This window comes from Camelus ferus, chromosome 7 (assembly GCF_009834535.1).
Source record: "Camelus ferus isolate YT-003-E chromosome 7, BCGSAC_Cfer_1.0, whole genome shotgun sequence".
Taxonomy (NCBI): Eukaryota; Metazoa; Chordata; class Mammalia; order Artiodactyla; family Camelidae; genus Camelus; species Camelus ferus.
In genome coordinates, this window is record NC_045702.1 from 83,882,950 (window position 1) to 83,907,814 (window position 24,865).

Below are 24,865 nucleotides of genomic sequence, written 5' to 3' on the forward strand. Positions count from 1 at the left end.
TCTCTACCCCAATGAGCCTGGCCCGAACCCTGGGGGTTTCTAGCCAAGTTTCTAGCCAGTGTTATCTCTAAATACCTCACTTCCACTCCCCACCGTCTCCCCCACCCGCCACTTGCTATGACCTTGTGCTTCGGGGTCCAGCCTCCAGTTACTTCTCAAAATGCAGATAAGATGTCACTCTTGCTCACGAGCTTTGACAGGCTGAGCCATCTGCCAGCCGGGGAGGGCGGGACGGACATGACCACTGCTCATCCATCCACTCACTCAGCAGGTATGCATTGGGTGCATACTTTGTACTAAGCACTGTTCAAGGAGCATGCACCCCACAGGAAACAGATGACAGGGTTTTTTTCATCTCAGCCAAAGAGGTGTGGAGGGGAGCAGGCCAGGATTCGGAGCCAGAGCACTTGGACAAGCCGGGCTCCACCATGTGGTACCAAGGGACTTCATGCACATCAGGTTGTTGATCAGGTAATTAGGTTATTGTTACTGAAGGATCAGGTCTAGCATCACTAATGTGGAGTTCAGATGGAATATCTGTCAAGGTCCAGCTGGGACAAGAAAGCTCCTTTACAGTGGGAAAGTCTGGATGTGAAAGCGGTGATTGGAGGGGAGGGTTAGGGGCAGAAGGTTGGGGCAGGGGGTGAGTGTGCCAGCCTCTCTGCTGGCCCCCAGGGAAGGGGGGGGAGCATAGCTGTGTCTGAGGGGCTGCAAGAGCTGTGGCCCGAGAGGACAGGCAGCCCCAGGGCGTCGGGTGTCCTGACAGGGGACCAGGGAGACTGAGGGAGGGCGTGGTCTCGGCCTCTCCTGCGGGCTGGATTTGGGCCAAGGATGCGATCACCTCTGCCTTGCATCCTGGAAACGCACATACTCCTCAAGCCTGAGAAGGGAGGTTTGGGGAGGTGGCGCCCCTCCCTGCCCCCAGGAGACATTTTGGGGATAAGAGCGTCATGGAAGAAGGGAAGCTTGACAGCTGGTTTGCACCTGGTCCCACCTGTGCCGTTTCCACCTTATCATGGATTGCCGCCGGCCTGCCTGCCCCTATGAACTGCCTCGCAGAACTTTCTCCAGTGGTGGAAGGGTGTCCGGTATACAGTCACATAAGGCTCTTGAGTATTAGCAGGACCAGTGCCCCTGGGAAACTGAACTTGTAACTTATTTCACAGTAGTTCATTAAATCTAAATAGCCACACACAGCGAGGGATCTGAGAGCCGCATTTCCGAGGCTGCATGGCCAGCTGGCTTCCAGTTAGATTCTGCAGCAGGAGGCATCAGAGGGAGACGGGAGGCCAAAGGAGAGGAAAGGAGAGATCCCTCTGTTTTGTCTTGGCAGAGTCATTCCTGCAGTGGCTGTTGGCACCAGCTTCCATCTTTTTTCCAGGACCCTGGAGCTGGCCTTGGGCATTGGCGCTCAGCGGGGCCCCTCCGCTGACCTTTCCTTGGAGGCCCAGGGGGTGCTCCTCTGCAGACTCCAAAGCACTGACTGTGTAGGGGTGCTGCCCGCCTCACAGCCTCTTCAGGCCCTGAGCTCCTGCTTCTGACAGCTGCCTCCTCCTTCGTGGTCCAGCCCTGACAGTGGTCCCTGCCGTGGTTATCTTGGGCAGTCACAGTGTTCCTTTTGTGCTCCCGCATTTCCTAGTTTCCGTGTAATGAACCCCGACTCCCACAGAGTAGGGTCCTGAAGTGGAAACGAGGGACATCCAGGTGACTCACTCACGTGAGGCTAAGAATTCAGACTCTCCAGGTCGGTCTGCTCCTCCTCCCGCAGGAGCAGCCTTCTTCCTGAATCTTTGCTGCCCATTTTTTCCAAACTGAAATATAGTCAGTTACAACATGTCAGTTTCTGGTGTGCAGCACAATGTCCCAGTCATGCATATATACATATATTCATTTTCATTAAAAGTTATTACAAGATTCTGAATATAGGTCCCTGTGCTCTACAGAAGAAATTTGTTTTTTTTTTTATCTATTTTTATATATAGTGGTTAACATTTGCAAATCTCAAACTCCCCGAATTATCCTTTCCTGCCCCGTTTCCCCCGGTAACCATAAGATTGTTTACTATGTCTGCGAGTCTGTTTCTGTTTTGTAGATGAGCTCATTAGTGTCCTCTTTTTTCTTTTTTTAAATTCCACATGTAAGTGATATATGGTAATTTTACTTCTCTTTCTGGCTTACTTCATTAAGAATGACGATCTCCAGATCCATCCATGTTGGTGCAAATGGCGTTATGTTGTCAGTTTTTATGGCTGAATAGTATTCCATTGTAGAAATATACCACAACTTCTTTATCCAGTTATGTCAATGAACATTTACCTTGCTTCCTTGTCTTTGTGCTGCCCATTTTCAGTGGAGCCAGAGCGAGAGGGAATTCCGGGGCCAGGCCAGCCTGTGGTGCAAAGTGACTGTCCACTTGAGCCTTGACCCTGCAGACCCAGTGGTGCTTGACTTGCCTGCAGCGACAGGGATGATGGAGAGAAACTCTTGCAATCCTCCTTGCTTATTTGAGTCATTGGCAGAATTCACTTCCTTGTGGTTGTAGGACCTGTTCCTCACTGACTGTCAGCTTTTGAGGCCACCCATGGTTCTTGGCTGGTGGCCCAGTTGTCCATCTTCGAAGCCAGCAATGGTGGGTTGAGTCCTTCTTGTGCCTCCTCCTCCCCTCTCATCTCTCTGACCCAGCAAGAAGGGTTCCCTGACTGAGGGGTCCATGTGATATGTTGGTCCCATCCAGACACTCCTGGGTGATCTTCCCATCTCAAGGTCTGTACCTTGGTCACATCTGCAAAGTCCCTCTGCCACATCAGGTGACATTCCCAGGTTCTGGGGATCAGGGCAAGGACATCTTTGGGGCCATTATTTTGCTAACCACGCTGGTTCTCCTCTTTGTGTTTCACTTCTTTTCAGGGATCCATGACATAAAAACCAAACCATCGGGGGATTGTACTGCTAGAGTGCTCCCAGGCAAGCATCTGCAGAGCCCCCCTCCCTGAGACTGTCCTGGGGCACAGCTGGGCACCTGGGGCCCTGTGGCCTCGAAAGAACTGGTTCTTGCTTTGCAATGTCATGTGGGAAGGGGTTTCCTGCCTCTTCTTCTGTCCCCAGGGTCTCTGTACTGAGGGCTGCATCCTCCTACAAAAGAAGAAAGGTGGGTCCCCAAAGAACATCCCTTCAACTCTCAGCGTTCTTCCCCCCCCCCCCCCCCCCCCCAGTTTCCAAAGTGCTCCTCCAGCCCTGGGAGAGATCAGGCAGCTGATGTCACTGTCGCATCTACCTTTGAGCTCACAAGGATCAGAGAAGCATGAACCGTGTTCCAAACTGGCCACGACATCAGCTCACACCTTTTGCATGTGTCACTGGGCAGGAGCAGGGCAGAGGTTGGAAGGGGGTCAACAGGCTAAGGGTCAGGTCCTGCGGAAGGAGGAGATTAAGTCTAGGAAAGAACTGTGCTCATTGGGTCCAAGTGGGGTCCACAGAGTTCTGCCAAGACCACACTTACGTCACTCACAGAATATGTCACCTGATGTGGCAGAGGGACTTTGCAGATGTGACCAAGATACACATGCACACCCCCAGCTACACTCACAGCACATGCATATCACACAAGTCACACACTGCACACACACACACACACACACACACACACACTGCACATACTCATCCACACAGACATCCACACGCACCCAATAACCACACACATTTAGATGCAGGCACATAACACACACATGTTCACACACACTTAAGAATATAAATGCAAGCTCTCACAGCACATCTATTACATAAAACCTACTGCATGCCACATACAGCACTACAACAAAATGAGAAAACACAAATAGAAAAGAATATAAATTAAAAACCACATAGAAATGGCCAATAGGCACATGAAAAAATGCTCAATATTGTGAATTATCAGAGAAATACAAATCAGAACTGTAATGAGGTGTCACCTCGCACCAGTCAGAATGGCCATCATTCAAAAGTCCACAAACAATAAATGCTGCAGAGGCTGTGGAGAAAAGGGAACCCTCCTACACTGCTGGTGGGAATGCAGTTTGGTGCAGCCACTGTGGAAAACAGGATGGAGATTCCTCAAAAGACTAGGAATAGACTTACCATGTGACCCAGGAATCCCGCCCCTGGGCTTATATCCAGAGGGAACCTTAATTCAAAAAGACACCGGCACCCCAATGTTTATAGCAGCACTATTTACGATAGCCAAGACATGGAAACAGCCTGAATGTCCATTGACAGATGACTGGATAAAGAAGCTGTGGCATATTGATACAACTGAATACTACTCAGCCATAAAAAAGAATAAAATAATGCCATTTGCAGCAACATGGATAGACCTGGAGAACGTCATTCTAAGTGAAGTAAGGGAGAAAGAGAAAGAAAAATACCATATGAGATGGCTCATATGTGGAATCTAAAAACAAAACAAAGCAAAACGAACTTATTTACAAAATAGAAACAGACTCACAGACAAAGAAAACAAACTTACAGTTACCAGAGCGGGGAGAGGGTGGGAAGGGATAAATTGGGAGTTCAAGATTTGCAGATACTAACTAATATATATAAAATAGACAAACAATAAGTTTATACTGTATAGCACAGGGAACTATATTCAATATCTTGTAGTAACTTATAGTGAAAAAGAATATGAAAACGAATATATGTATGTTCCTATATGACCGAAGCACTGTGCTATACACCAGAAATTGACACAGCACTGTAAACTGACTAGACTTCAATAAAAATATATTAAAAAAATCACCTGAAAGCCCTTCAGATCCAGAAATGACCATGGGTAACATTTTGGTTTATTTTTCTTGAAACATTTTCTGATAGATTTTACCAAAATGAAATTAAATGAAAGGAAACTTGCTTTGTTCACTTAAAAAGGAAGTGAGTCCTGAATAGATAAACAAAGTGTGGTGTATACATAGAGTAGAATATTATTCGACTTCAAAACAGAAGGCAACTCTGACACACACTGCAACATGCATGAACCTGGAAGATACTATGCTAAATGAAATAAGCCAGATACAAAAGGATAAATGCTGTGCGAGCTCACTTAGGAGGTACCTCAGTAGTCAGATTCGCAGAGACAGAAAGTAGAACGGTGGGTGCCAGGGGTGCAAGAGGGGATAAAGGGAATTAAAGTTTAATGGGGGCAGAGTTTGGGAAGATGAAAAAGCTCTGGAGGTGAGTGTCTGCACAGCATGTGAATTTGCTCAATGCCACTGTACACTGAAAAATGGTTAGGATGGTAAATTTTCTGTGATGTGTGTTTTAAACAACAACAAAAATAATAACAGGCTATTTATAATAGCCAAGATGTGGAAACAACCCAAATGTCCATCGACAGATAACTGGATAAAGAAGATGTGGTACATATATACAATGGAATACTACTCAGCCATAAAAATAATGCTATTTGCAACAACATGGATGGAGCTAGAGGCTGTCATTCCAAGTGAAGTAAGCCAAAAAGAAAGAAAAACACCATATGATATTGCTTACATGTGGAATCTAAAAAAAAAAGGACACAAATGAAGTTATCTACAAAGCAGAAACAGACTCACAGACATAGAGAACAAACTTATGGTTACCAGGTGCTAAAAGGGGTGGGAAGGGATACATTGGGAATTTGAAAATCGCACCTCTTGAGCAGTGATGGAAATGTTAGCTATCTTGATTGTGGTGGTGGTTTCATGGGTGTAGACCTCTATCAAAATTCATCAAATTGTACATCTGAAATATGTGCCGTTTACTGTATAGGAATCATACCACAATAAAGGTGTTAAAAAAAAAAGTTCATGCTCTTCGGCATGCAGATTTCCTCATTAGATATTCATGAAGCAAGTAAAATTCATCCCAATGAGATATATTATATAGAAATAAAATATAGTCCTCAGCATCACTTGAATAGATAGCATTACAAAATCCATTTCTATGTTAAGGAGCTATTTCTGCACCCCCAGTACATGACCCATGATAAAAGTGAGTTGTAGATCTTGTTATAAAACCTTCTAATAAAAACTCCTATGTAAGTATTTAATTCACTTCAGAAAAAAAAAAAAAAGACAAGTACTTTTTTTCTACTGAAGTACAGTCAGTTTCAATGTGTCAGTTTCTGGTGTGCAGCACAATGTCCCAGTCATGCATATATATACATATATTTGTTTTCATCTTTTTTTCCATTACAAGTGATTACAAGACATTGAACATAGTTCCCTGTGCTATGCAAAAGAAGCTTTTTTTGGACAAGTATTTTTATGACAAGGTCTAGACTAAGTTTCCCCTTTCTTCTACATTCGCACTTGAATAGAGTTGATGACTTCTAGGGTCCTTAGACTCCTAAGAAAGTATACATTCTTTTAAACTTCTAAAAGTACACACATAAAAAAATAATAACAAAGAGTTGAGTCCTGGGCCCTGAGAAGCAGCTGGGCCCAGCGGAGTCCGACCCCATCTCCTAGCCAAGCGGGATCTCCCTGCCGCCACCTTCCTTACAGACAGACCAGACCCTCTGCCGCTTTAGGAGCTGGTATCACGTGCCGTTCTTCAGAGAAAGGGGCTACAGTGTTTCACAGTCTGCCGGAAGGGGGCGCCAAACACCGTGCACCTGTAGGGCTCCGCTCGCCTCCCCCCACCAGGTCTCCCTAGGTCTCCGGCTTTGAGGGGGAAACCTCCCAGAACAGGTCAGCCCGCCCTGAACCCCGCCTCCTCTATTGCTGGCTCCTGGGCGGGATGCCTGGAGCCAAGACGCCCCGTGTTTCTCTGATCTCATTTGCTCGCACGCCCTCCACTTAGAGAAGAGGCTCCTTTATTGTCAAGGGAACGTTCTTTTCAAATCTTTACAAGTAGGAAAAAGTACTGAATATGTATCATGATAATACTTAGTCAGGGCTGGATCAGGAGAGGGAAGCCACACAGTAAATGGCCCAGGAGAGTCTGATACAGAGAATTGTGAACGGAGATGGGGGTGGTCTACGAAGGAACACCAGACCACAGCTCTACGTACGGATGCCTAGTCAGCGGACTCCAGCCGGGGGTGGGCGCCCTCGGGAGGAGTGCGTCAGGGGCCAGGTGCTCCCTGGATACATCATATGTTGGCGTCTTGGTGTCATAGGTGAGAAAACACAAGTGCAGGGGGAGCTGCTTCCTCTCTGGGGGTCTCAGACCTTGGGGTCCGGCAGTGTAGACCGGGAGCAGCCCTTGTGGGATCTGAGGGCAGGGGTCTCCCCACCCCATGACCCGCTTTGAGCTGATCTCTGGGTGGCGCCAGCTGCCAGGTCACTGGCGGGGGAGCAAGACTACGTGGGCTCACCTTTGAGGGCCTGGGCCCACTGTGAGCCACAGGGGAGGTGCCCGTCTTACCCTGGGGATCTCATGCTTATCCAGTGCCTGTGTTTCCCAGAGGACCTGGCGTGGGTCCCAGAAGTCTGCAGAGGGCCCTTCTCAATCAGCTCATATGCTATTCTCCCATCTGGTGGCCTGTGGCCAGGCAGGGGTGCGGAGAAGATCCTAAGGGAGTTGCCTTCAGGCCCACTAGGGAAGGTGGGATCTGATGGCCTTGCCTTCTCAGTGTGGAAGCTGCCTGCTCAGGGTGGCAGGGCGGTAAGGAGGGAGCCAGATGAAGCCCCCAGGCATCATAGCTACTTTGGGGTTGCTTCAGCCATCCAGGTCCTTCTCAGCTCCACCTCTGCCTTCACTTCCACCATCTCCACCTTCACCTCCACCATCTCCACCTTCACCTCCATCAGCTCCACCTTCACCTCCACCATCTCCACCTCCACCAGCTCCACCTTCACCTCCACCATCTCCACCTCTGCCTTCACTTCCACTTCCACCATCTCCACCTTCACCTCCACCATCTCCACCTTCACCTCCATCAGCTCCACCTTCACCTCCACCATCTGCACCTCCACCAGCTCCACCTTCACCTCCACCATCTCCACCTTCACCTCCACCAGCTCCACCTTCACTTCCACTAGCTCCACCTTCACCTCCACCATCTCCACCTTCACCTCCATCAGCTCCACCTTCACCTCCACCATCTCCACCTCCACCAGCTCCACCTTCACCTCCACCATCTGCACCTCCACCAGCTCCACCTTCACCTCCACCAGCTCCACCTTCACCTCCACCATCTCCACCTTCACCTCTACCAGCTCCACCTTCACCTCCACCATCTCCACCTTCACCTCCATCAGCTCCACCTTCACCTCCACCAGCTCCACCTTCACCTCAACCATCTCCACCTTCACCTCCACCATCTCCACCTTCACCTCCATCAGCTCCACCTTCACCTCCACCATCTCCACCTTCACCTCCACCATCTCCACCTTCACCTCCATCAGCTCCACCTTCACCTCCACCATCTCCACCTCCACCAGCTCCACCTTCACCTCCACCATCTCCACCTTCACCTCCACCAGCTCCACCTTCACCTCCACCAGCTCCACCTTCACCTCCACCAGCTCCACCTTCACCTCCGCCATCTCCACCTTCACCTCCACCAGCTCCACCTTCACCTCCACCAGCTCCACCTTCACCTCCACCATCTCCACCTCCACCTTCACCTCCACCATCTCCACCTCCACCATCTGTACTTCCACCACCTCCACCTCTGCCTCTACCACCATCTCCACCTCCACCATCTCCACATCCATCCTCCTGTGCCCATTGATCTCAGCACAGAGAGGCTCCTTTGGCCTCAGTCCTCACCTCTGACCTGACAACGAGGCCAGGCAGTTCTTCTCTCCAGCTACCGATGAGACTCCCTGAGGGTCTTGTGTTTAGGACATATGGAGCTTGGTTGGACCTAAGTCTGTGCATCTTCCAGACGCTCCTGCTCTGAATCCTGGATCAGAGCTGCTGATCTGGGCCACTATGAAAGTAGGGAGCCAGGCCGGGGAGTGTCTAAGGGAGGAGCCGATTCCTGATTTGTCATTTCTAGGGGAAATTTTGGGGGTTTGGGGTGGGTTCCTATGAAAGCTGATTGGACCTGTTCTCAAAGGTGTGTGGGCTGAACGGAGGGCAACTGGGGAATCAGGGAAACAGGAGGAGGGGTGGTGGGGAGACCCACAGGTGGGTCCCTGCTCTAAGGGTCTCCTGTTGGATTCTGTGCTTGCCAATTGCAGGGCTGGGATGCAGGAACGCCACCTTTCAAGGTGGAGATGGCCCCAGGTAGGAGCTAGAGTGATGCCCTTCCTCAGATGCCCACTGACTGCCTGGGCTGAGCCCTGCACTGTTTGGCGCCAGGGTGATGGGGCTGAGGTGGAGGAGAAGTACCAGACAAGAAAGAGGAGCAGACAGAGGGCATTTCTGGAGTGTGGCCTGCGGCTCAGCAGAAATGACTCCTGACTGCCACTGGGAGGGGCCAGAGGACAGAGGTGGAGGGCCAGGCGGAAGAGCTGGGGACCAGGCAGGGGTGAAGTCCTCTCTCTGGGGAGGAGATGGCTCTAGGGAGGGGTGACTGGCTCTTCTGAGAGCGAAGCTGGTGAGCTCAGGGAAGGAGGCAGACTTCAGTTCTGTCCCTAAGCCTGTCCTGTCCTCTCTGCCCCAAGACCCGAGGGTTGCAGCTGGCCACCCAGACCTCCTTGGGACTCCACGTCAGCGTGACCCGGAGAAGCTGGCTGTCTTGTGAGTGGGAGCTTCCATCCCTGGAGGGATCCAGGCTACAGCCTCTCCTCCTCTTAAGGGCAGATTGATTGTGGATCGAACAGCATTGTCCTTGGGCAGTCCCTGAGTGGGCCAGCACCCACTGTCATGAGCACTGACCCTAACCCACCTGTCCAGGGTGTCCCCTTTCCCAGCCCCCGCCCCCTCACCTTCCTCTCTCAAGGCCATCCTTCTGCAGGGACAGCCCCTCCTGTCTGCCTGGGAGTGCCACACTCTCACACTCGTGCACTCAGACCAGCAAACACATGTCGTTCCTCAGTATCTGGCAGTCACGGACTCCAAATCAGCCAGGACCTCGGTGCAGCTGGAATGCTGAGGTGAGCTCCCATCCCAGGGCTGCCCACATGGCTGCTCCTTGTCCAAGAAGCAGCAGCTCCGCACAGCAAAGAGCCAGAGCTGCCTATCTCTTAAGTCCTGGCCCTGGAGTTCCCAGATTGTCCCTCCTAATGCAATCCAGGGGCCACAGCGACCCCTAATGCCAGCTTGGATTTAAGGAGGGAGGGGTAGCCAGGAGTCTCTGATGACCTTTGACCCACCTCTCTGGAGAGAAGAGAAGGGGGTGAGCTCACAGCTGGGGAGACAGCTCTGCACAGGGGGGTCCAGTGTGCCCAGCAGGTGCCAGGACAGGATGAAGTGAGGGGAGGCAGAAGGGCAGGAGCAGCAGGGCGGGGCCACATCAGAAAGGCCCTCTAGGGACTGGATAAAGAAGATGCTCTGGTATATTTACACAATGGAATACTTCTCAGCCATAAAAAATAATGCCATTTGTAGCAACATGGATGGATCTGGACATCGTCATTCTAAGTGAAGTAAACCAGAAAGAGAAAGAAAAGTACCATATGATATCATTCATATGTGGAATCTAAAAAAAGAAAAAAGAAGAACTAATGAACTCATCAACAAAACAGAAATAGGAGGGAGGGTAGAGCACAATGCTTAGCATCCATGAGGTCCTGGGTTCTGTCCCCCAGTACCTCCTCTAAGAATAAATAAATAAATAAAACCTGATTATCTCCCTCCACCAAAAACAAAACAAAACAGAAACAGACTTGCAGACATAGTAAACAAACTTATGGTTACTGGGGCAAAGGGGGTGGGAAGGGTAAATTGAGAGCTTGAGATATGCAAATATTAACTACTAAACATAATATGGATAAACAACAAATTTCTTCTGTGTAGCACAGGGAACTATATTCAGTATCTTTTTGTAACCTATAATGAAAAAGAATCTGAAAATGGATATATATATATGACTGAAATATTATGCTGTACGCCAGAAATTGACACATTGTAACTGACTATACTTCAATAATAAAACAAAAGGCCCCTCTGAGCCTCTCCTAACCCTCTTCTCACTACCTGCGGGAAACCCACCTGCACCAGCCGACTCCTGCTCTGTGGGGGCTGCGGCACAGGGCACAGGGAACAGGAGTCAGGGCCCTGCCTCTCAGGGACTCCCTCTAATGGCTCCCAGTCTGCAGGCCCTGGGAGTTTGCCACGGGACATGGAGGAACTCCGTGGAGGTTGGGTGCAGGGACTGGAGTCTGCAGGATGGACAGCAGAGCCAGGATCGGGGAGGGGAGAGCATCTGGACAGGGGAACAGTTTCACCAGCACCCTGCCTCCCAGTGCAGAACCACAGCCCCAGGCTGGGGCAGGCTTCAGGGTGCTGTCTGGCCTGCCCCCCATGTGATGACCCATCCTCCTGTTCCAGCCTGCTAGCTGTGTGCAATCACCTGTGGGGTATGGTCCAGCCCCTCCCCTGGAGTGGTGTAGGCCCCCGTGAGTCTGAAGCCTCCTGGGACACCACTGGTGGACACCTGGATAGTGCTCTTGGTTTGTCTCCGTTGGTGCAGGGTATCTGAGAGGGGGCAGCTGGCAGGTAGCACCGAGTGGAGTCTGCAGCCCCTGCTGCCCGTGTGGAAGGCGTGGGACACAGAAGGTTCTGGGTCCCCCCTGTATCTGTGCTCCCCACTACCTTGGGCAGAAGGCAGGCAGGAAGGCTGGTCATTTTAATTAGCTTTAAGTCTCCCTTGAAATAATTCTAGTTGTAATTAGAAAAAGCACAGAAAGCTCAGATCCCTCATTAAGTGGGCTTCCTAATGTAGCAAAGGTCAGTTTAGCTCATGCAACGTCGCTCTTGTGCGATGCCTGCACTAGGATCCTCCTGCACCACCTGGGCTTTGGGGTGGGGTTATTACCCGCCTCCCACCACTCAGAGAGGCCAAGAACTTGTCCCGGTGGGGAGCCTCCTTGCTCTGTCTCTCTGACTTGGGATGGGCCCAGGCTGACAGCAATCAATCCTGTACCCACCCCCTGAGCCCTCAGACCAGCATTGCACCCAGGGGTGGACTGCGGGCACCAAAGGGCAGAGGGGTCCCCACCAGTGACAATGTGACCAGGTATCCACTGGGGCCAGGGGCGGTGCTAAGGGTAGAGGGTGACAGAGGTTACCAAACCAGGCTAAGTGACCTATGATGACTGGAGAGTCCTCAGTCCCTCCTTCCCTCTCCTCGGAGCCCATGACACTCCTCCAGGTCAGGTTCTCAGGGGCACCCAGCCACTCTCCTGGCCCTTATTTTGTCCCCGAGGCCTCCAGAGATCATAGGGCAGGGACAAGGGCCTGAGGACCCAGTTCTAGCCATGGGCAGGGGTATGTGTGTGTGTAGGTTTGTGCACGTGTGTATGCCCCCAGCCCCCTCTGTTTCAGAGAGGTGCAAATGTGGAAAAACTCCTTGCACAGGAAAGCCCACAGGAGGGATCCTGGGGGCCTGGGGCCAATAAGAACTCTGCAGTCAACCGCCCTTCACCCTCGGGCTCCTCCCCGCACTGGCACCCAGAGACGCTCTCACTCGGCGACCTCTCCCCTCAGCCCGGCTGCCGGCCGAAACACCCTCATCCCCTCCCTGTCTTTCATGGCATCTAGCCGGACAGCTCCTTCTCCAGACACCTTCCAGTCTCTGGGCGGCCCGCTCCAAACAGCGCTTCCGCGGGCTGCGGTGAGGGTGGGTGCCGGACCCCCGCCCACTCCGTGCCAGGCTGCCCCCACCCTCACCCTACCGCCCCCCCCCCGCCCCCGCCCAGCCCGCCTGTCACCAGCCCAGCTGGACTCCGAGCCTCCCAGGAGCGCACATGCTGCGGCCGCACCCACGCAGTGGGAGGAAGGGGACTTGCGCTGGGGAGGGATGCGTCCCGGGGGAAGGACCATCAGGTGGGGGAGGGTATATCCTGGGGGGATAGGGTGCGTCCTGGGGGTGGGGGCGGGGGCGCGTTCCAGGGGTGGGAGCGTCCTGGGAAAGGAAGCATCCTGAGGGAGAGAGTGTCCTGAGGGGGCATGACCTGAGGGGTGGGTACCTGGGGGTGGGGGAGGGCAGGCGCATCGTGGGGGGGCACCTCCTGGGGGCGGGCTCTCCCAGGCCCCAACCCCCCAGAGCCCCGCCCCCGGGCGCCTCCGGCTCCCCCCGGAGGGACGCAGCTGGCCCGCGCGCCGCAGCTAGAAGGCCATGGAGGCAAGAGCGCGGTGGCGCCCGCATCTTCTCACGCCGCCGCCGCCGCCGCCGCCGCCGCTGCTGCTGCTGCCGCTGCTGCTGCTCTGCGGTAAGGGGACGCCGGGTCCGGCACCGGGGCGCCCCAGGCTCCTCCACGAGGACCTGCGCGGCCTTCGCCTTCGGCTTCGCATACCCGGCTGCACCTCCGCCCCTGCCCAGACCTGGGCGAGCCCGGCGCGCCCCGCTCCGCAGGGGCGAGGGGTGATCCCACCGCGGTCCCCAGGCTCCCCGCGAGTGGACCGCGACGGACCAGGCTGGGAAGGAAGGAGTGGGGTCTCCTGCGGGCTCTGCATCGCCAGCGGGCTCGACCCGGGCCTGCTCCTCCCAGCTGCGATTTCCCCAGCCTTAATGTCCCCGGCCTTGCTGCCCTGGGGCTGGTGGCACCATGCCAGCGCGAGAGAGTGGAAGTGGGCATGTCCATCTCCCTCCTCCCTGTGAGGTAGTGAGCTCCTCGTCCCGGGGTTCATGAGTGCACACGCATAGTGGTGTGGATGAGAGGAATCCAGAACCGGGAGGGCTGGACCTTGCCGGCTGTGCCTGTCCCCTCAGAACAGCCCTGGACAGTCCTTCCGTCTGAGTGTGTGTGCGTGTGTCTGGGGGGAGTGGCTGGAGTGGGGCAGGGGGCGGCTTTCTGAGGCTTCCCCTCCCGGAGCCCTTCTCCAGCAAAAAAACACGACTCCAGGAAAAACACATTGCTCACAAACGGAATGGATTGAGTGAAAAGCTTGTTTTGAAAAATCATTCTAAAGAAATCATTCAAGAAGTAATAGGGTATGCATGTTTGGCTAGGACTTCGTGGGAGAGAATGGCTGAGTCTGGGATTTGCAGACCAGAGTCTGCCTGGCCTGGGGGTCAGGAGGCTCAGGGCCTGACTTAGGGATCAGGGGTCTCAGGCCCTGTTTGTGGGAGCCACTGTCCCTTGGGTCCTTTGGGATGCTCCCTTGCCCTCACTGGCCTCAGTCTCCCTGGCTGTAAGATGTACAATTTGGCTTGTTTGCAATATCACAGTCAACTTTGATGATCTGGAATTTGAAAAAGGCTGTATTGGCCCAGTGGCATCTTGAACTCCAGGTTACCCTTCCACTGGAGATGTGTGGGGTGGAGAAAGTGATTTTATTTCATGTTCTGGGGGTAGAGCCCTAGGGTTAGGTGGATTTTTGTGTTGAAGGGAAAGGGCGATCGGTGGCTTCCAGAGATCAGGAACACATGGATGTAGGATTTTAGCAAGCTTCAAATGCAAAGCCTTTGGATGGAGGTTTTAGTCCCTGTAACAGAAGAGGAATCCTTTTATTCATTATTAGAAAATCCTACAGCATGGAATTGAGAAGGACCAAAGGCAGACCCTGTGCAGAAATCTTCTGCATTTATTATCCTGGGCTCATGTCAGCACCATTCTGGAGGCCTCGTCTTGCCCTGTTGGTCCCCGTGTCCCCCTCCCATGGAGCATGGGCTCAGGCTCCCCAGCCAGGGTGGGGCCAGGCCAGCCTCTCAGCAGACACAGCCCAGTGCTGGCCTGGTCGGAGTGAGGACCTCAGGAACTGGCTACCGACTGAGTGAGGGTGATGCAGGGAGAGGCAGACCTGCTTATGGTCACATGCTGTGTTGTGGGATGGTGGGATGGGGGCCACATCAGCCCTGGCCACTGCTTTGTTTCGGAGGAGGGTCCCAGAGCTGCTGGCTGGCAGTGCTCTGGATCCTGATCCCCTGCCGCTCCTGAGCTGCCTCTGGGCTGTGCAAACTGGGGGGCTTGGCTACCCAGGGCCAAGGGGCTGGTTCCTGTTGACCGTAGGGGCCCATCAAGCACTGGCTCTGAAGGGCCCATCAGAGAAGGTGCTTCTTTGACAGTTGCAAACCTTAACTTAGAAGCAGTTGCTGAGGAGTAGGGGAGGGGGAGGGGGGAGGGTATAGCTCAGTGGTAGAGTGCATGCCTAGCATGCATGAGGTCCTGGGTTCAATCCCCAGTATCTGCATCACAGACAAACAAACCTAATTACCTACCCCTCCCCCACAAAAAGTCAATGTGCCAGAGGCAAAGGTTGGTGGAAAGAGAAAGATGCTGTACTTTGGAAGCCAGCAACCTAGGAAGATGGCAGACAGCCATCCCTAAAACCTCGGAGTTGCCAAGCAGAGGGCAAGAGCTTTTAAAGGAAAGCTTCAAGGATGTGCAGGTGGGGGCTAGCTACATGCAGAAAAGCACTGCTCAAGGTGGGGCAGTTTTTGTCACGGCTCATCATGCAATTAGCTTTTCCCCTCTGGTGGTGGTTTTAAGTATCTGCCACGCTCAGGAATATTCATCAGACACTTATCTGGAGGAACTAGAGTCGGTGACTGCTATGTGGCTGATTTGCTGTTTAAATTGTTTCCTTTCTCTAGGCCTAACTGCTATTTTTGTCACTACATGTCTATATCCTTTCAATTATTGATTTTTTTGGGGGAGGAGGGGCTTAGGTAGCTGTTATCCTCCCATCCTCAATCATTAATTCTTGATCCAGGCTTTTGTGACTCAGGGATGAGCCCTAGGAGACTAAAGCCTTTTCGTACAAACAAGAAACGGGGACACGGAAGGACTTTTGTACCTGGGAGGGTCCCGCAGGGTCCTGCTTGGTTTCAGTCCCTTCTTTTCTTTGGTATTCCTCAGTCCTGAGGAGGAACAGGGGCAGAACCTGAAAGGGAATAGAGTTCTGGATAGAGACATTAATCATAAACTTGGCGGAGGAACTAGGTTTTAGTTCCATTTTTGTTTGAACTTTTCCTAATTCTTTGAGTGGGGCGATAATTGCTCTGATTACTTCCTGCCTCATTTCGGGGAACAGACAGAGAGTCAGAAATAGTCCCACGTTCCAAGCTTAGCATCAATATTTTGTATTATGAAAACAATTACTTCTCTCTTTGACTGTTTTGTCCTAGGACAAATATTGGAAAATTAGTAGACATATGACAGTGAAGACACTAATCAAAATGCATCTTTGAACTATTCTCCAAATGTATTTTTTCTCTTAATGGTTAAAGCAGATTTACAATGTATGTTTAAAAAGCCACAAACAGGCTGTGTTGGTTAGCCTGAAGTTCAGATTAAATCACGTGTAAACCAGAATGACTTCCCCATACCTTTTTTTTTTTAATTGAAGTACAGTCAATTACAATGTGTCAGTTTCTGGTGTACAGCACAATGTCCCTTTCATGCATATACATACATGTATTCATTTTTATATTTTTTTCATTAAGGGTTATTAAAAAGATATTGAACATAGTTCCCTGTGCTGTACAGAATAAACTCTTTTTGAAAAAAGTCTGTTTTCCCCCATACCTTAATATGTGAAAATTTCTTCTATCATTTTCCCCTTTGATTGTAAATCTTTCAGTAGAAAGAACTGATGATCAAAATATTTATCCCTCAGTGGTAGTTGCTGCCTAGAGGGTAAGTTACAGCTCAGTGGTAGAGCTTTTGCTTAGCATGGATCAGGTCCTGGGTTCAATCCCCAGTACCTCCTCTAAAAATAAATAAACCTAATTACCTCCCCCTCCAAAAACAAAAACAAAAAAATTTTAAAAAGTGGTGGTTGCTGCCTGCCCTGGATCCATCATGTCCCTTCGTGCTAGATTTCCTTTTTGTTTATGTGTTTGCCTAGTTATCCATGTTGAGGGAAAACTAACCAGCCATAGCAAACAAGTACAGAGATACGGTTTCAGGGAAACATTTTATAGGTCAGTTACACATCTTTTTCAATTACATCAAATTGTCATACAAACATTGTACACATGTGCTTTAAGCAGTAGTCTTAAAGCCAGCAATGATACATGTCCTGAGTACTTAGCCTCTGTGACAACTTTACTGGAGAAATTTTTTTCGTATGTTTCCCATGTAGCTTAATAAACCAAATAGTCTTAATTAGCTTATTATTTCTTTCTGAGATGCCTCAGGGGCCCTTTGGAAAACTCAGAGTTAGCTAGAGAAAGAAATTTATAATCTGTTATCAAAAGCAGCTCAATATTCCAGGAAAACTTTGATCTCTTAACAGGGAAAGAAAAACCAAACTCCAGTCTTGTATTAGTTTACTTTTAATAACAAAATTCATTTTTTAAATTAAATTCAATCAAATCTTTATCAATCCTGAGCATGCATAAAACTCTTTTCTTAAGGTTCCTTTTCCACAAACCTTCTACAACTTTCAGTATCCATATGTTTGTCTTTTTTTTTTTTTCCCCATCTAGAAATAACTAGCTCTAGGACAAAATTATTTTCCTTTTTTCTTTTAAATTGATTGATTGATTGATTGATTAATGGAGGTACTGGGGATTGAACCCAGGACCCCATGCATGCTAAGCACACACGCTACCACTGAGCTATACCCTCCCCCCGTTTTCCTTTTTAATTTAATAAAAATATCTTCATACTTTATACCTTCTCTCACTGACAACACAGATCCTATTTTCTTTACATACTGAAAAGTTTCCCTTATTGCTTTTAGTAGTTATAATTGCATATTTATTAAATTTTGAACCCTTAAAAACTTTAATCTCTAGTGAAATCCAAGAAGCAAGTAACTGAATTTTTTTTTTTTGTTATCCCAGCGTTTTCTGATTGGCAAACTTATGAACATGTTCTATAACCTCTAAAAGTGTACATTAAACAATTCTTATTTTTTTTAATTGGAGTGTGGTCAATTCACAATGTTAGTTTCATGTGTACAACAAAGTGATTCATTTATGTATATACATACATATATATATATACCTATATTTCCTGATTCTTTTCCATTACAGCTCATTAGAAGAAATTGAATATAGTTCCCTGTGCTATACTATCCTTATTGTTTATCTATTTTATATATAGTAATGTGTATATGTTAATCCCAAGCTCCTAATGTATCCCTCCCACCATTCCCCTCTGGTAACCACAGTTTCCTATGTCCATGAATCTATTTCTGGTTTGTAAATAAAATTTGTGTCTTTAAAATTTTTTTAGTTTCCACATATAAGTGATATCATATGATATTAGTCTTTCTCTGTCTGACTTACTTCACTTAATATGATAATCTCTAAGTCCATCCATGTTACTGTAAATGGCATTATTTCATTCTTTTTTATGGCCAAGTAATATTCCATTATACATATATATATATATATATATATATATACACACACACACACACCACATCTTCTTTATCCATTCATCTGTCAATGGACATTTAGGTTGTTTCCATGTCTTGGTTATTGTAAATAGTAAAAGCACAAAATTTTTACAGCATAATTTCTCTGTTTAAAGTGGTACAAGATGTGTGTCTAATAAAACCAAATATCTTTAGTTTTTTTTCCTCTCATAAGACAACAAAAGGAGGTAAACTTCCATTTCTGACTTGTAAGTTATTGCTGTCATACATTTTATTTAAACCTACGTTGTACATCCATGATACATGATTGCTTTGTTTTCACAGCCAGTTATCTTTTAAAGAGATTTAAATATTGAAAAACAAATCTTATATATTTACTCTTATAGTTACAATTTGTGGTGCTCTCCATTCGCTTGTGAAGGTCAGTATTGACTTCTGATGTGATTTCCCTTGTCCCTGAAGGATATTCTTAAATATTACTTGAAGTTTGAGTCTGCTGGTGATAACCTTCGTTCAGCTTTTGAATGTTTGAAACCGTTTTTTAATAAAGTTTTTCGAGATATAACTCCATACTGCACATTCACCCATTTAAAGTATACAGTTCAGCGTTTTTTTGTATATTCAGTTTTGCAGCCATCACCACAGTTAGTTTGAGAACATTTTCATCACCCCGAAATAAATCCTGTACTCATTAGCAGTCATGTGCTCTTCCACTATCCTTCTTAGCCTTAAGCAACTCCTAATCTGCACTCTGCCTCTCTAAATTTGGCTATTCTGCAGATTTTATTAAATGTGTGACATTAAACAATCAGTGACATTTTGTGACTGACATCTTTCACTTAACATGATGTTTCAAGGTTTATCCACGTTGAAACATGTGTCAGTACATCATTCTTTTATGGAAAAATAATACTCTGTTGTAAGGATATACCATGCTTGTTTATCCATTCATCACTTGGTGGACATTTGGGTTGTTTCTACCTTTGGCTATTATGGATAATGCAGCTGTAAAAATTCTTTTTTTTTTAATTTTTAAATTTTTTAAATTTTTTAATTTTCAAATTTTTATCGATTTATTGAAGTATAGTCAGTTCACAAGGCAATAGAAATAAAAGCAAAAATAAACAAATGGGACCTAATTAAACCTATAAGCTTTTGCACAGCAAAGGAAACCATAAGCAAACAAAAAGACAACCTACGGAATGGGAGAAATATTTGCAAAAGATGCAACTGACAAGGGCTTAATTTCCAAAATATATGAACAGCTCATACAACTTAACAATAAAAAAACAAACAACGCAATCCAAAAATGGGCAGACGGGTTCAAATTTCTCCCCATCTTCACTAACATTTGTTATTATCGTTTTGTTTATAGCCATCTTGCTGTGTGTGAAGTGATACCTGCCTGTGGTTTTGACTTGCAGTTCCCTGATGACAAATGATGTTGATTGTCTTCTCATGCGCTCACTGGCCATTTGTGTACATTTTTGGAGAAATATTTATTCAGATCCTTTGCCTATTTTTAAATGGGTCATTGCTCTTTTTTTTATAGAGTCATAAGAGTTCTTTATATATTCTAGATACAAATCCCTTATTAAAAAAATGATTTTCTTACATTTTCTTTCATTCTGTATGTTGCCTTTTCACTCTCTTGATGGTATCTTTTGAAGCACAAAAGTTTAAACGTGCTGTACCCCAGAAATGGACACATTGTAACTGTACTTCAATTTTAAAAAGTTTAAAAATTTGATATAGTCCAGTTGATCTATTTTTCTTTTGTTGCTTGTGCTTTTGGTGTCATATTGAAGAAGGCTTTGTCTTATACAAGGACACAGACTTTCTCTGATATTTTATTCTAAGAATTTTATAGTTTAGCTCTTACATTTAGATCTATTATATGCTTTGAGTTAATTGTTGTGTATGGTGTGAGGAAAGGGTCTAACTTTATTCTTTTGCATGTGTATATATAGTTGTTCCCAGCACCATCTGTTGAAAAGACTTTTTTTCACTATATATTTTTCTTTTTTTGGTGGCGGAGGCAATTATGTCTTCATTTATTTATTTATTTTATTATTTTTAATGGCAGTACTGGGGATTGAACCCAGGACCTTGTGCATGCTAAGCACGCACTCTACCACAGAGCTATCCCCCTTAAAAATACTATTTATTCCACTGATCTACATGTCTGTCCTTATACTAGTACCACACTGCCTTCATTATTGTAGCTCTATTGTAAGTTGTAAAATTGTGATGAGTGAGTCCCACATAAACACACATACACCCGGCTACACACAGTAGGGCAGTGTACACATAGACACACACATACAAATACACATACAACACACACACATCCCCACATAGACATACATATATACACATACACACATTAGGATACACACGGCAGGGCAGATATACATACACACACAACACACAGAGGCACGTACACAATGCACACACACAGTGAGACACACATGGCAGGGCAGTGTTCACCTAGAAATACACACATATGTATGCAATCACACACCAGGACACTCACAGCAGGGTTTTTTTCTTGACTATAGGGTGGGAGCCAAAGCTGGAGGTCATGAGTGGCCAAGGGGGGGACCCAACCCATGGAAATTGGGTGCCCGGGGTGGATGAGTGGACAGGTTCTGAAGGTCAGACAGGTGGGTATTCCCGGTGGAAGGAGGGTGTTCCCTGGGGGTGGAGGGGATGAAAAGTTTTGGGGGTAGAGGTCAGAAGGGATGAAGAAAAAATCCTGGTGCAGGAGCCCCACCAGACCCCAAAATGTCCAAAGGACAGAGGTTGTTGTACCACAGGTCCCTGCATCCCTCAGCCCCCAGCCTCCCAGAGTCTGAAGGAATGACTTTGACAACATGGGTGGTCCTCACCACCAAGGGGCTGCCCCAAGGCCTGGGACTGTCGTCAGACTCAGAATCCATCTTGAGACGTGCTCCAGGTGTCCTTGCCATCGACTTGCAGTTGTGGCCGCTGCTCCTCACCCCCACCCATGCTGGAACCCATCTGCCCTCAGCCTCTCCGCCCCCAGGACTCGTGTCTCTCTGAGTGCCACCCTCTCCTTGTCTTCTTCTTCATCTGCCCCACTGGGGGTCCTGTCTTGGTGGTACCTCCATGTGGGTCCCCCTTTCTGCACTGGCTTCAACCTCCTTGGGTCCTATGGAGGCCAGGGTGAGGGAGGAAGACCCTAGCTGGCCTTGAAGGACGTCAGCCAAAGTCCTTCAAGGGTCATGCCTGCAAACTGAGCCTTCCCAGCGGTGCTCACAGCTCTCTGCTCTCTAGGTGAGTGTTCCCCAGTGGGCGGCTGCAATGAGACCCGCATGCTGGAGTTGCTGCCCTGGTGCGGGGAGGCCTTCGCCAACATGATGCACAAGGTGGAGGTCTGGAAGCGGTGCAACCTGTCCGAGTTCATCATGTGAGTGTTTTTGCGCATGCCCTGCCCACAGCCGGCCCACACCCACCCATGACCTGCCTACTCTTTGCCCACAGCCCGTCTGTATCCTGCTGACAGTCTGTCCCAAGCCTGCTCATGGCATCTGTGCTCCCCGTGCTCCGAGGTCCCTTCCAAGCCTCACATCCCCCAACTCCCCTCACTTGTTGTGGGCAAGGGGTCAATGACCTTCTGTCCTCAGTGAAAGAATTCACAGGAGACTGGAGTCACAGAACATGGCAAGCTCCATCTGCCTGACCTCGGCCCCACTGAGCCCTGGGCTGGGTCGTAGTGCCCCCCTGGGCACAATGAGAGGCCTCGGGGGGGGGGCGTAAGTGTTGGAACACAGGACTCTTGTCAGACGCTGAGGCTTTGCAGGGTGGGGTGTCAGGTTAGGGGCTCTGGGATGGCAGAGTGAGAGGGGTGGATCTTGGGGGCTTTGCCTGAGGACATGGCTGGTGAGGTGTCCCAGAGCCTGGACATGTCCCAGGGGCCACATCATGGCTCTGGACATGGATTCCCACTCTCTCTTGCCTCGTCGGGCTCTTCCTTGCCTGCCTGGAAAGAGGGTAAGAAATGACGTGGTTGATCTGCTAGGCCTGGCCCTCCTGGCGCTCATCCCTCCTGGTAGCCCCAGGCCGCTTCCCAGCGCAGATACTGGGTTGCTGGTCAGGAACATGTCTGCCCCACACTCCTCAGGTGACACAGGCCTTCCCTGCACAGGAAGCTCCTTGCAGGAAGCAGTTCCCTCCTGTTTCCGGCTCAGGCCAGGCAACTCCCCCCAGGACAGCACCGGAGGGAGGAGGTGGGCCACAGGGCCTCACGCCAGCCTCACCCCAGCAGCCCCCGGTTCTGTGGGGAGCTGAGGATAGAGCCCTTTTCCCTCCTGCACCTGTTCTGCATGCACAGCTCTGCCAGGTGCAAGAAAGTGTGGGCAGTGGATGGAGCTGGTGCACCTTGGCAGGTGTCTGTCCAGCCCTCTCACTACAGCATCTTGGATGGTGGCTGCCAGCCCAGGCTACTACCTCCAGAGGCTGACTGTTGAGCTGAATTCTGGGCCCTTGGCTGGCCTCAAGGGCTGTCCAGAGCCCACCTGCTGGATGGACGTGGCACTTCCTGGGTTGTTCGCTGAGTGCCCTTTCCAGGTTTGATCAACACAGACAAGAAGATCTCTGAGCACTGGGGATCCCATGCGTCCTGTCAGCTGGGGGCTGGGAGAGGCGACTTCTGAAAGCAAGACAGGCCAGGGCTGGGCTCACAGGTGGGCCCCCTGCCTCCCAACCAGGTGAATGAGGGCAGGTTGACTTGACTGGGAGGCAGCTGGCCCTTGGCCTCAGAAAGACCTCTTCCTTTGGGGTCCATAGAGTGACCCTAGATAGTGAGAGCCTTGCAGATCCAAGTGGCTGTGACCACACACATCCCTTGGCCTTGGAGAAAGAAGCCAGGCCCAGAGTGTCCTCTGGGAAGTGCCAGGACTCCAGGGGCCGGGCCCAGACCTGGCTGCTGGGAGTTCACATCCTTACAGGGAGCAGGTCAGGGGCATGGATGGCTGAGGTGAGGGCAGCGATGATGTATGAGCTACAGACATGGGCATGAGGTATAGAAAGGGAGCTCGTGGACTCAGTTTCCTTGCTGGGTTCTGCTGCCTCTTTTTTAAGATGGGAAGGATGGGAGTTGCACTAGATGGTACCAGGTCTGTGCAGAGGACATCACCTGCTGGGGTGGGCGGATGGGGAATGGAGTATTTGTGACGACGAGGCAGCCTGCGAGGTGGAGTAGACGAGGGTTGTGCCCTTTGCAGGGATGGATCAGGTGCAGACGAAAGCAGAGCTGAGCCTAGTGGTGGGAAGTGCCAGGGTGCCGGGGATGGGGTTCCCATGTCAGAGACCCTCTGGGCAAGGATGACAGGGGGATGGACTGTGTCCCCCCCCAGCAGGCCAAATAAGGGTCATACCATCAGGGTGTACTCTTCCCGTGTAGCCTGGGGCCATGCTGGGACCAGGGGACCAAACAGGACTGCCCTCCCCGCTTCCCCACGGTCAGGGCCAGAGTGAGAAGGGGCGGGGGAGCCTGACGGTCAAGCCCTCTGCCTTCGCAGGTACTACGAGAGCTTCACCAACTGCACGGAGTCGAAAGCCAAGGTGGTGGGCTGCTACTGGCCCAACCACCTGGCCCAGGGCTTCGTCACCGACGTCCACAGGCGGTTCTTCCACAACTGCACGGTGGACAGGCCGCACTGGGAGGACCCCCCGGATGAAATTCTCATCCCGCTCATTGTCGCACCCATCCTGCTGACCCTCGCCATGACTGGCCTGGTGGTGTGGCACAGCAAACGCACCGACCGGCTGCTGTGAGAGGGCCGGGGAGCGGGAGGCGCCGCGCCTGGAGAGACGGAAGAAACTGCCCCAGAGCCGGGAGAGCCGGTGGACACTGCTTCGGCTGCCCCCCAACCCGACCTGGGCAGCCGTGGGCTGGTGAAAGAAAACGTGCCGGGGGCTGGGGCTTTGTGTGCCGGGCACAAATCGCCGCTGCTTGGCCCGTGCAGCCCCAGGCTGGGCTGGGGTCTCCGGGGTTCCCGGGTTATTCCTTAGCACGGGCCCCAGCCCAGGCCCGACCCAGACCCGGACCCCACCTCCCCACTGACTCTACGCCTGGCCCCATCCCAGCCCTGGACCTTACCCGGCCCCTGCTCTGACTGCAATCCGATTCCTGACCCCACCCCCAGGCCCTGACCCCGCCCCCAGAGCCTGGCCCCACCCTTGGCACCTCTCTGGAAAGGTCTGCTTCCTACCGCCTAGCTGGGGGTGGCGGGGGCGAGTGGGGAGGGCGGGGGCGAGTGGGGGAGGGGGCTTTGCTAGGTCGTTGCTTTGCTGACCTTGACTCCTCTTGGTGGGGAGCCCACCTGGAGAGAACCAGGGAGACTGAGGGTTGGGCTGGGGGCTCCAAGGAGCCGCGCGCAGCCTGAAACCTGCTGTCCATGGCCACGACCAGCTGGTGGAGTTGGGACTGGCCACGGTGCGAGGCCTGCTGTGAGATGGGCGCGGGCCTCCTTCCTAACGGGACCCCCTC

General features: G+C 50.2%; 1 protein-coding gene and 1 non-coding gene across 3 annotated transcripts; both read left to right on the forward strand.

Annotated features, from left to right (window-relative positions):
* The first annotated feature begins 13,146 nt into the window (after positions 1–13,146).
* Positions 13,147–24,577, forward strand: RAMP3 (receptor activity modifying protein 3). 2 transcript variants are annotated; one of them, XM_032484352.1, is made up of 4 exons: positions 13,162–13,286; positions 20,910–21,014; positions 21,649–21,781; positions 23,895–24,577. In XM_032484352.1, the coding sequence occupies exons 1-4, from the start codon at positions 13,193–13,195 to the stop codon at positions 24,148–24,150; spliced, it is 588 nt and encodes a 195-aa protein (XP_032340243.1). In that variant the 5' UTR covers positions 13,162–13,192; the 3' UTR covers positions 24,151–24,577. The 2 variants fall into 2 exon arrangements, with proteins under 2 accessions (XP_032340244.1, XP_032340243.1); XM_032484353.1 differs by lacking the exon at positions 20,910–21,014 and having other exon boundaries at positions 13,147–13,286.
* On the forward strand, positions 15,136–15,207 carry TRNAA-AGC. The gene has a single exon. It is a non-coding gene; the product is annotated as a tRNA-Ala (tRNA).
* Positions 24,578–24,865: the final 288 nt, after the last annotated feature.

Coding starts and splice junctions, on each gene's coding strand:
- RAMP3 (XM_032484352.1), top strand. CDS start 13,193: ATGGAGGCAAGAGCGCGGTGGCGCCCGCATCTTCTCACGCCGCCGCCG. Junction 21,015..21,648: donor AGGTTCTGAAGGTCAGACAG/GTGGGTATTCCC, acceptor TCTGCTCTCTAG/GTGAGTGTTCCCCAGTGGGC. Junction 21,782..23,894: donor AACCTGTCCGAGTTCATCAT/GTGAGTGTTTTT, acceptor CTGCCTTCGCAG/GTACTACGAGAGCTTCACCA.